This window comes from Notolepis coatsorum, assembly GCF_963971535.1.
Source record: "Notolepis coatsorum genome assembly, chromosome: 1".
Lineage (NCBI taxonomy): Eukaryota > Metazoa > Chordata > Actinopteri > Aulopiformes > Paralepididae > Notolepis > Notolepis coatsorum.
The window spans coordinates 220,143,242-220,155,478 of record NC_140165.1 but is presented as its reverse complement, the minus strand read 5'-3'; the positions used below and the strand labels follow the sequence as shown (position 1 = coordinate 220,155,478).

The 12,237-nt window shown below is 44.7% G+C and overlaps 1 protein-coding gene across 1 annotated transcript in view; it reads left to right on the top strand.

Moving 5' to 3' along the window:
- bcl7bb (BAF chromatin remodeling complex subunit BCL7B b) overlaps positions 1-7,267 on the top strand; it is a gene marked incomplete at its 5' end in the record, with an annotated part of 7,903 nt that extends 636 nt beyond the window's left edge. The window contains 5 exons of the mRNA XM_084325290.1: positions 1-23; positions 116-206; positions 2,346-2,492; positions 5,157-5,260; positions 7,003-7,267. The exon at positions 1-23 is cut by the window's left edge and continues 53 nt beyond it. Coding sequence (XP_084181416.1) covers positions 1-23; positions 116-206; positions 2,346-2,492; positions 5,157-5,260; positions 7,003-7,074 — 437 coding nt within the window. The 3' untranslated portion in view covers positions 7,075-7,267. The remainder of the gene's footprint in view (positions 24-115; positions 207-2,345; positions 2,493-5,156; positions 5,261-7,002) is intronic.
- Positions 7,268-12,237: the final 4,970 nt, after the last annotated feature.

Sequence of the window (12,237 nt, the reverse complement as noted above, 5' to 3'; positions counted from 1 at the left end):
TACCAGTCACAGAAACTAAACAGGTATGGATGCTATGACAGCCGGTATTCAAGTCCCTGTTGCTGATGGGCAAAAATATCTAATCTGGTCTAACACTTCCTCTTACTGCCATCAGATATTCCGCACCAAATCCACAGGGGGAGAGGCTAGGGTCCTGAAGGATGTGGTCTTAGAAAACACCAACACCTCCTCATTGGATTTCCAAGGTGAGTCCTATGACCAAACTCCGGTCTCTTACTGATCTCAGGCCAGCTGTCTGAATGCTGAGCCGTCACATGTAGACATGTGGGTACTGGTCTCTGTATGACCTCTCACGGGTGAAGTTTGTCCGGCTGCTGCCGTCTCTCCACGGATCTCCTGCAGCTACTGTATAGGAAAATGAATAGACTATAATAGATAGCTCCTAGCTTCGTCTGTGGTTCATTCAGGCTGTGGTTCCCGTGAACAACATTTCTCTCTCTGATAATGGGTAACTTTGAATGTGGAAGCAGCAGTTAAAATCGCCAGCTAAAAGCAAGCGTAGCTTTGCAGAACATGTCACCCGATGTCACCAGTGTGCATTCTCTGCAACATCCGGTCATTTAGTGTTTAGCAATTTGGATACATTTCTTTTTTATTTTATTTTAATTTTATTTTTAAAGATTTTATTTATAGCATTTTCAGCTTTTTTGGTCAACGCAGGACCTTTTGGCCATGCAGGACCGATAGAGGACAGAGGGTGAAACGGGAGGAGAAGAGGGGAAGACATGCAGCATATGGACACCGGGTCGGGGAATCGAACCCGGGGCGACCGCTTCACGACTCAGCGCGCTATGTGGTGTGCTACTGGAGCGCCCTGGATTGAACAAATTTGAGCATTTACAAAACATAAAATCCTTTGGTGAAACACACTTTCCAATTACTGGTAAATAGGAAAAATAGGACCCGGGGCTTGTCAAAATGGCAACAATGCGTGAGAGGTCTATTATACCTGCATACCCTTGACTACCAGGGTGGGAAATGAGGACTACAGCCACTAGCCAAATGCTGATAAATTATGTGTGTGGCTGCTTAGTTTGTTTTCTCCACTACACATGTTGTTCACATTTACATTTAGTCATTTAGCTGATGTTTTTATCCAAAGCGACTTACAAATTGTGTACAACAAAGTCAGCAGGAAGGGTACACCTCTGGCTAAGGGTAAGTCACATTGTTTGTCAAACAGTGTCGAACTTGAGTGCTACACTCATAGTAATATAGACATATTAGCATAGTAATAAATAGTAATAAAGGCATTGTACATAGCAGATAGTAGTATAGAGAAGTACATAATAGTAAAAGACAGTAAGTTTGCTCCACCATTGTGGAGCGAGGACAGAGAATAGCCCGTTTCGCTTTGATGAGGAGTGGGTCTCAGGCGGCCAGAAGATGCAGAGCGTAGGGGTCTTGAGGGTGTGTAGTTAGAGACCATTGAGCGGAGATAGGAGGAGGGATCCTTGAATTGGATTCGTGTGGCAATGGGAAGCCAGTGCAGCTCTCGGAGAAGTGGTATGACGTGGGATGACTTTGTTAGATTGGAGATCAGGTGGGAACCTGCTTTCTGTATGAGTTGAAGGGCCTTGGTGGCTGCAAGCCGGTAAACCAGCTAGCAGTGCATTACAATAGTCAAGGCGAGACATGAGTCAAGAATGTAACAACATACTCTTTTCCATTCCATTCCAAAGTCTTTGTCTGATGAATATTTATGAATCCACTGGCCATTAGGATGAAAAGTACATTAGTTTAGTCTAGTGTATCACAATTGTTTTTTAACCTTTATTTACCAGGGTAGGTTCTCTGAGCATGAATGCTCTTTTTCAGCAACGCCCTGCTTCAAATTCACACAGTTCCATTCACACCAGGGAGCTGCCCAGTACAACCACAGTCTCAAACTGTTGGCCACTGAGCAACTCCACTGGAGCAGTTGGGGGTTAAGTGCCTTGCTCAAGGGCACTTCAGTGGTTGGTATTGAAGGACGGGAGAGAGCTATTCATTCACTTTCGCGCCCAGATTTTTCCTGCTGGTCCAGGGGATCGAACCGGCGACGTTCCGGTCACAAACCTGCTTCTCTAACCTTTAGGCCACCGCTGCCTATATATCTAACACTTGTGCTAGTGTCTGTTTGTTTTGTGGTGTAGTGGGTGGTCAACATCGTCCAAGGGATCGTCCACAATCGACCATATTCACACGGCGGCCAAATGGCCGGCGCGTGAATACGATCAATGTTTACACATGATTATTTTTTAAAATACCTGCCACTGGATCACACCCTGCCGGCTGTCACTCACTTTCCTCTCTGCATGCCTGTCCTCTGTCCTTCCCTCCAGATGAAAACAGCAACCAGAGCTTCATGTCAGATGTTTACCCGCCGAAGATGGACAACAACAGCAGCAGCACCTCCAGCTCGCAGCAAGTCAGCCCCCCCCACACGTCCTCCAGCCTGCGCACCGAGGACTCCCAGCCGCCCATGCTAGGTCAGGAGAGTGTGGAGGGTATGTGCGTTGCACAGCAGCACCTTTCATTAGGTAGCGGCTAGTTCCCATCGCCCGGGAAGGACGTTTTAATGTACCTTTCATTTGGAGGTAGCAAGAACTGTTAAGGTAAGGGATAGCTTCATAAATAGGTTGCAGCTTGGCCAACAAGTGCCCCTCCCAGATCACAGGTGATGGGATCTAGAGACTACCCTTTCATTAGGCCAGCTTTTCCTTTTGTACTTTTGCTGCCTGTGGACCAAAACGTATTACATTTTATTTAACGGGAGCGTTAAAACACACCCATATAAGATAAGATAAGATAAGATGCAGGGCTCTACGCTAACCTTTTCCCCAAGGAGCACATGTGCTCCTAAATGAAAAAGATTAGGAGCACACAAAGAAATGTAGGAGCACACAAAAATATTTAGGAGCACAGTGAAAATATTTCAAGTAACAGAGTTTATTTTTAATTTTTTTTTTAAATAAATGTATATTTGTACTGTGCGTGCATGTGCAAACGGGAACGGGAACGGGACACACATCTGTGCAATAGCACATACCACCAAAGTCACTGGCCCACTGTGTGCGTGTGTGTGTGTATCTGCGTGTGCAAACGGGAATGGGACACAGACATTTGAACTATTAAGTGATTAGCCAACAACTAGGCCTAATAAAAAAGGCAGTGACATTGAACTACTGCTACAAAAGTAACAGTCACTTAACTTTAGCTTTTGCCCCTTTTATGCATACAATGCCTATGTTTTGGCTAGTGTTGCTCTTCTAGAAAAATAATCCTTTCAGGGTTGCCTATTGAAATACTGTACACCTCCAGTACAGAAACATTGTTTATGAGTTTGCGTGTCAGGTAGACCATTGATTGACAGTCGATTCTGCCAATTACGTCACACCGCTTGCACCCATCTTTGCTGTTGATAACGCTAGCCAAGTTAGCACACACACATACACACACGCACAGTGGGCCAGTGACTTTGGTGTAGGGGTGTAACAATGCATCGATCCTAAGGGGAAGATTCAACTGCATCGATTTGAAAATGTTAGAATCGATTATCGCAATTTTTCTTTTCTTTTTATTGATCTTTTTCCCCCTCCATTTTCCTCCGATTTTCTCCCATCCCAATGTTAGTCGTTATGCCAATTCCCAATCCCCTTCCTGGTCGCTGCGCACTTACCCCCCACAGTCGGTCTGGGAGAGTGGAGGCTATCATGTGCTTCCTCCGACACATGTCCAGCCAATCAACCGCTTCTTTTCACCTGGCAGCGCGGATTCTCATTGAGAGGGCGTAGCGACAAGCGTGTGGAAGGATCACACTATCCCACTCAAGTCCTGTCCTATCCGCGCTTAGCAGGCGCCCCGACCGAACTGTAGGAGTCGCTGTTTACAACGACCCGGACCCACCCCGCCAGCTTCTCCCACCCTCTAATACTGCCAATTGTATTAGTGTGAACGGCCAGCCAAGCTGGTGACAACCCCGGAGCTGTGAGCTGGATTCGAACAGGCGAATCTAGCCGCTCCGGGGTTTGGTGACGAACGCAATCTCTGTTACGCCACCTGACCGCCTGATTATCGCAATTTTAATGTGTACCCAGTGTTATGTTATTCTCATGTCCGTTACAGCCAACACAACGACATACGCTACTGCATCAACGTTATGATTAACAAAGCAAGGCATTCGTTTTGTTGCATTATCGTTATATTACTATTGCTATCGATAAATCTAGGTGTTCTAAAATCTATTGCTATTGGTAAGACTAGAATAAGTTACATAAAACGTAATGTTAGTCTCGGAAAACTCTCGCATATCGCAATGGCGGACTTTCAGGAAGTAAAAAAGCAAATTAAAGCTTCCGATTGGTCATTTCCTTTCTTTCCCTTGAAACCAGTCACGTCACTCTACTGTGATTGGACCGTTGGCTTGAGTGCAATGTGGGACTTGTAGTTTTTGAATGATTAGCAGCGGAGAGAAAAAAGCACGACTGAGGTTGTAATCTTCACTCGCACACTGTGCTAGTAATTGATTTTTCCGGTTCGCACACACATATTCTTAAGGGGCAAATGCGAGTAAAATGGTTGCACTGTAGAGCCCTGAGATGATCCTTTATTAATCCCCTTGGGGAAATTCAGGTGTCAAAGCAGCATGGGGGGGCACACACACACACACGCGCGTGCGCGCACGCACGCACACACACACGCACACACACACACACACACACACACACACACACACACACACACACACACACACACACACACACACACAATGTGTGTATTTGGTTTGACTTATGTCAAATGTGTTTATTCCTTGTAATAATCAAGTTATTTCAAAATCACCCCACATGTAATTACATGGCCACAAAATAGACCAAGTAGAATATGATATCACTCTCTGGAAACCTTTGGAAGGCCAACCATTTTATTTTGAAGGGCTCAATTTAGCCAGCGGGTCCTATTTTTAAATAAAAATAATTGAACAGTTTTATTATTCATGTTAAATGAAATAATTGAAATATATATTTTTTCGTAATCCTTGTAGAATGCACACACAAACACACACACAGTAGTGTGTAGCATTTAATAGTCTCAAAATGTCCTTGAAAGGTCTAATCAAGGATATATATTGTACTTTTGTAATCACTGTGTCACAGAGCCAGTCCATCCAGGACCAGAAGGAGCAGATGAACCTCCTACTCTGATCAAGGAAGATCCTCTTTCATCAGGCACTGCTAGGCGGAAGAACTCAAGCACACAGGTTTGCTTCACGGGAATGTTTTCACACTAGCCCCACAGACTCATGATGTCACGTCTTTTACCTTGTCGAGTGTCTTTTACCTTGTTGAGTCTGTCTTTTACCTTGTTGAGTCGGTCTTTTACCTTATTGAGTGTCTTTTACCTTGTCGAGTGTCTTTTACCTTGTTGAGTCTGTCTTTTACCTTGTTGAGTCTGTCTTTTACCTTGTTGAGTGTCTTTTACCTTGTTGAGTGATACCTTGTTGAGTGTCTTTTACCTTGTTGAGTGTCTTTTACCTTATCGAGTGTCTTTTACCTTGTTGATTGTCTTTTACCTTGTTGAGTGTCTTTTACCTTGTTGAGTCTGTCTTTTACCTTGTTGAGTGTCTTTTACCTTGTTGAGTGTCTTTTACCTTGTTGAGTCTGTCTTTTACCTTGTTGAGTGTCTTTTACCTTGTTGAGTGTCTTTTGTCTTTTACCTTGTTGAGTGTCTTTTTTTCTTTTTAACTTAAATTTTTATTTGCAGTTTTTGATTTTTAAACAACAGACGGTACATTTTGACATATAAAATTATAAAGACATAATATCAAAAATAAAAAAATAAAAACACAAAAGATTAACAAAAAAGGGTGACATGGGTTCTTCGGTCCATTCTATTTTTACATTGTTTATTTACATTCAAATTTCTTTTCTTGTTTTCTTTTCATTCTTCTGTGATGTTGTTTCTTTTCTTCCTATATTCCTCCCACTTTTCCCATTTTGACTAAAATGTCTCCTCTTGTAGCCTCAGCATATGTGTGATTCTCTCCATTTCCTGTATCCCCTCTATTATCTCTGTCTATTGTTCCTTCGTCGGTGCTTCTACTCTGTACCAAAGTTTAGTCAAAGCTTTCTTGGCTGCTACTAATAGTATCTTAATCAAGTATTTGTCTTCCCCCTGAATTCCTTCCTGTGATAGGTTCCCCAGATACAATACTTGGCCTGCCTGGGGTATTTCGTATCCTACTATTTCATTTATTATCGCTCCTATCTTTTCCCAATAGTTTCTTATTTTCTGACATCCCCAGAATATGTGTGTGTGGTTCGCTACTTCTTGTCCACATTTTCTCCAACATGGTTTCTGTGCTGGTGTGTAATTGCCCTGTATTTATGGTGTTATAAAGAATCGAATTATGTTTTTCCACCCAAACTCGTGTCCATCTTTCCCTTTCTCTTTTATCGTTGAATTGTCACTTTTTATATTGTTTTAGACATTTTTACTTCCTTTTTCGATTGACCGGGAGCTCTTTTCAATGGCCGCCTACCCGAACATTGCAAACCGGAAGTCTCATTGAGTGTCTTTTACCTTGTTGAGTGTCTTACCTTGTTGAGTGTCTTTTACCTTGTTGAGTGTCTTTTACCTTGTTGAGTGTATTTTACCTTGTTGAGGGTATTTTACCTTGTTGAGTGTCTTTTACCTTGTTGAGGGTATTTTACCTTGTTGAGTGTCTTTTACCGGGTTGAGTGTCTTTTACCTTGTTGAGTGTCTTTTACCTTGTTGAGGGTCTTTTACCTTGTTGAGGGTATTTGACCTTGGGTATTTTACCTTGTATCATAAGTCCCACCGTGGCTTCTCCTCTTGGCACTCAAACAACGTGAAACTAGCCCGTTCGCTTGAAGCTATTATTTTACAATGACCCAAAGCTGTATTTTTCTTTGGTATGCATAATTACTGTCACATAAACTTGAAATTCCCATTTTGATTTCCACTTTCTTTCTTCAACAGGAGGATGTGGACGGATCAGGAGCACCTCCGTTGAAGAAGATTTGCACGGGAGAAAATGTATCTCTGAGATAGCTATATAAATACATAAATATTCAGTATTTTTTCTTTGTCAAAATTGCATGCAGTATCTGTTCTCAGAAGGCCTGAAAGGCCACAGTTATTCATCAACTAAGCTTTCAAATTAATTCTAAGATATTTCCATACATTTGCATATTTCCATATATTCTCCAGATAAAGTTATAACAAACAAGAACAAAAATCACTGCAAGCACATACTGTAGTATGCTAGTGGTGCCTATTTATTGTCTTTCAACCAAGTTTCTTTCCTTTTCTTGTTTTGTAATGTACAAGATTTACAGACAGGGTGGCGTTAATGGTGATGTCAGTGTTCCCTTTGATCGTATTACAATTTGATGGTTTGTTACATGAACTGGTAAGCAGATTCCCTCTTCTCGCCACCCAACCTTGTCACCCCGTGGTTTCCCCCCCTCTTTTCTTTTGTAAACACTCTTTATTCACAACAGATAGAAGGGAAAAAATATGTTTAAGTTAGGAATTATTTCAATATTCAACTAAATATTCCAACAATTTCAACAATATTGAACTATATTTGTTGACCAAATATAAGACCGTATAGAGTAGACCATTTAGCCTCTCAGCTGAAGTATGTCAGGACGACAGACTGGATGGGTTCTCTGCAGACAGGACACCGTTTATTCCCTGTTCAGCCTCCTGCTGTGAGTGTGTAGCACACAATCAGGTGACCCGTCCTGCCATTCTTGGGTCTGAACTGACAGATTGACACATGGCTCCAGACCGACCTAATAACCTCAGCACCTCGACTGTCGGCTGTTGCTGATTGGTCGGATGGGGGATTGGGGGGGGGGGGGGATTTGGGTTCAAAGGGGGCAGAGTCAGTGCTCTTGACAGACAGTGCTGTTGGTAGCCAATCCTGTCACAGGGCCAGGGCTTGACATTAACACCTGCCACCCACCAAATGCGGGTAGAATTCGGCAGTGGCGTGTCACTCTTACCAGCCACTTTGGCGGGTAGACCTTGCAGCGTCACCGTATTTCAGTGTCTTCATCAAAGGAGTCTTCATCGTCTGCTTCAAAGACAGCTGCTTCACAAACGTCATCCTCTCCAGACAGTGAAGCGTCTTCATCGGCTTAGCTTTCCCAGTCGATGGATTCAACCTCAAACTCAACACTGAAGTTATCAGAGCCTCAGAGCGTTGTCTGATCGAGACGGCCTCGCTCCGTTCCGCCTCCTCTGCTATTATGACCGTGCTTCTCTTGGGTCAGCTGTGTTGTTCCTTACTGTTTATCAACAGCTTGTTGATGCAGTTGCAGGGTGCAGTTCGGGGCTTTGACAGCTGTCAGCTGACATGGCACTTGTTACCGTGGCGACGTGTCGGTTGCTACGTCTTTCATGCCGGGGGGAATTCCCGGGCGCTGTAATCACATTAAAGTGAGGAAAAAGACGGCTTTGTGCCCCTCTCTGCACTAACAAACAGCAGCAAGGCACAGATCATCCATGGTTTTTTAGCCAACGCTTAGCTTCAACACAATATCAATGGATTTATACAACTAAAATGTTTTTTTATTTACCCCTCCCAACACCCTGCCCTTTGTTGGGGGTTCTAGACAAGGTGCTTGATTTGCTTGTAGGATGGGTTGGCTCTACTTGTAAAGTAGTATGTGTGTATATTAACTGCATCATTTCACTCATTGGAATACGTGCCCATGCTAGCGTGATTATAATTGAAAGGGGCCCCAGCATACTGTTTACAGTACAGGGATCCCAGCATACACGCTGCATCGGCAGAATGTTGTTCATTCAATTGATTTACAGTTTGACAAAAACAAAAAACTATTTTAAAGCTAAAGATTGATTCCAAATTTAGATATTCTATTAGCTTACGTGCAAACTCACTATAACGCTAATTTGGTGTAACTGATTACAGTCCTGATTTCTCTCTATACAATTTACCTTTGCATGTTTATTCACTGTGTTATTTTGAGATCCTGAATCCTGTTTGTTCATTGGTACTTTTTTTGTGGAAAATGTTCAGAACGTGCTGTTGATGCTCATGCTGATTTTCGCTGTACAGATTTGTTTATATATGCCCTGATATGAATATAATGCCCATTTCAGTAGACTTACATGTTAGCTTTTGGCTCTAGTGTGTCCTCATAGTATTCTCTGTTAGGATACCCTGCCTTGCCTACTGTACATCCACACCTCTTGGGACGTTCAGTAATCTAATCTCAATGTTAGAGGGATAGGTCTGATTGGACCCCCAGCCCTATTTCTTACTTACCAATGATGTTGTTGATCGGTGGAGTCATTTCTCAGCACAATCCATGCTGTTCCTCATACTAGCTCTGGATATTTAGCCACAAACCAGTTATGAGGGCTGACGTTCCACTCTACTGGTTAAAGTTGCTTACTCGTGAGTAGTACGTTCGTTGATAAAGACAAATAATGTCAACAGCCGCTCCAGTGTAAAACAAAGATATCCAAATGGTTTATTTATTTTCCACAGCGAAGTCTTTTTTTTTTAAATTTTATTTCTTTATTGCAGGAATTTTTTTTTGAACATTTACAATTGTCAATATCGTACATTTTCCATCTTTTTTCTTTTTTCCCCTCTCATTTCCCCTTCCCCTCCCTCATTCCCACCCCATCCCCCCACACAGAGGTTGTTGAAAAACACATCCGCAAGGCTTGGCACCTTGGTTGAGAAATGCAGGCTTCAGTCTTTGTTGTTGAGTCTATCCGTTCAGTCCTGAAATATTCCAGGAACTGCTGAACTGGGTCAAACTGCTCTTCAGCTGCAGTAGCGCTGACCACGGCGTTCTTTACCTCTGAGTCCTCTGTGGTTAGGTCCCCATGGTGTTCTGGGTTCTGAGGCCATTCCTCTTCGGGCTTGGTGAGGAATTCCGGCCCCTGTATCCAAGTCTCATTGCGCAGGAATGATTCCACATTGAGTCCTCTCGATGCGTGGTCAGCAGGATTTGTTGCAGTATCTACATACCGCCACTGTCCTACTTCTGACAGCTTCAAGATGGTCTCCACTCGATTCGCTACGAAGGTGCGAAACCTACTGGTTCTGTTTGAGATGTATTTGAGCACAGTGGTGCTGTCGACTCAAGTGACGACTCCCAGGAGAGTACTTGTTAGATCCGGCCCCTGTAGCAGCTGGTTGTTCAAGGTGGTGCCTTGGAATGATGCCCCACAGTCGAACACCACGCGGATCTTCTTCTTCTGGGCATGGTACACGCCATGGTGTGGCAAGTACCAAACTTTTCCATAGCTGTGGCTGAGCTCCTCACTGGGAACCTTGATTGCGTAGCCCTTTGCCATCCAGTCGTCGACGACCACTAAGTAATCAGCGTGGAACTGGGGATTCTTCGTGAACCTCTTCTTTAAGTTGAGAGCTCGCTGTTCAGCTACTCTTCTGTTGTTCGGCATCTTGAAGACTGCGTTCCTCAATGGTAGGCCGATGCTGTAGTGTCCCTCTGTAAGTTTCACAGGCTGCGAGACCAGTTCCAGAAACTGGATGTCGTCCCTCGACTTCTCAAGCCGGTCGTCTTGACACTCTGGGAAGTCGTTCTTGAACTGTTGACTCCAAAGCTCATCTAGCATGGCCACGGCTGTGCGGTTGGCCGTGACTTGTATGAGTTTACTGGTAGTTTCATGACCATTTTCTCCTCTGAGGGGGCCATTGACGATCCAGCCCAATCGCGTTTTTACCGCATACGGCCCTTCTTCCACGCTGGGTACCACCTGCCCTGGTTCCATTGCCTTGGGTACGTCAGTCCCGATGAGAAGGCCTATCTCCGCCTGGATCTTCGGTATTTGCACTTCACTGAGATGGGGCCACTTATCGACTTCCTCTTGCAGTGGGATGTTGTTTACAAGCAGGTATTGACTTCTGAGAGAAGGTGTTGGGTAGCTCTAGAAAGTTGTCACTATCCAAGCTACAGACTTCTAAACCAGACACTATCTGGCTGCTCAAGACCTGCTCGCCTCCCATGGTCTTTAGCAGGATACTTGTCTTCCTGCCGGTGACGTTAAGCGCTGCCATTAACTTCTCTGTGCAGAAAGTGACGTTGCTGCCTGGGTCGAGGAACGCGTAGGTAGCCACCATCTTGTTGCCTTTCTTGGCTTTGATGTGGACCGGAACGATAGCCAAGATGCTTTCGACGTTGCCGGCCCCAGTAGCTCTGCCGGTCCTCGTTTCTGCATTGATGCATCCACTGACCTTAGAACTGGCTTCGCCTTCTTTTTCCCCGCCCCTGTGCTTATTTTCTTTGGGCGCATCATCCGATGTCTCCTTTTTTTTTGTTTGTTTTTTTTTAATCTTTTTCCCCCTCCATTTTCCTCAGATTTTCTCCCATCCCAATGTTAGTCGTATGCCAATTCCCAATCCCCTTCCTGGTCGCTGCGCACTTACCCCCCACAGTCAGATCATCTGGGAGAGTGGAGGCTATCACGTGCTTCCTCCGACACACGTCCAGCCAATCAACCGCTTCTTTTCACCTGGCAGCGCGGATCCTCCCTGAGAGGGCGTAGCGTGTGGAAGGATCACACTATCCCACTCAGGTCCTATCCGCGCTTAGCAGGCGCCCCGACCGAACTGTAGGAGTCGCTGTTTACAACGACCCGGACCCACCCCGCCAGCTTCTCCCACCCTCTAATACAGCCAATTGTATTAGTGTGAACGGCCAGCCAAGCTGGTGACAACCCCGGAGCTGTGAGCTGGATTCGAACAGGCGAATCCAGCTCACAGCTCCGGGGTTGGTGACGAACGCAATCTCCGCTACGCCACCTAACCGCCCTCCGATGTCTCCTTCTTGTGCCTTGCTTCATCATAGGCAGCCTTGTTATTAATATGTAGAACTGTAGGGTGGGTAAGCTGGCAGACTTGGCAGCTCATCTTTTATTGGCAGGCCTTGCTCATGTGCCCCCGTTTCAGACAGCTGAAACATAGGCCTTTACTCTTGAGAAAATCTATCTTCTCCTTGTGAAGAGACTTCTTCATCTTTTTGCATTGCTCCATGGCATGCTGTTCTCCTTGGCAGAAGAGGCAAGGGTTGGAGAAGGCACAGAGTGTATCCCCCTTGTGGCTTGCTTTAGTCTCTGCCGGGTTCTGGACTGCTGTAGCAGCTGTTGTGAAGCTTCCCCAAGCGCCGCTCTTTCTGGATGTCTTCTCATCTTTGTGAGCCT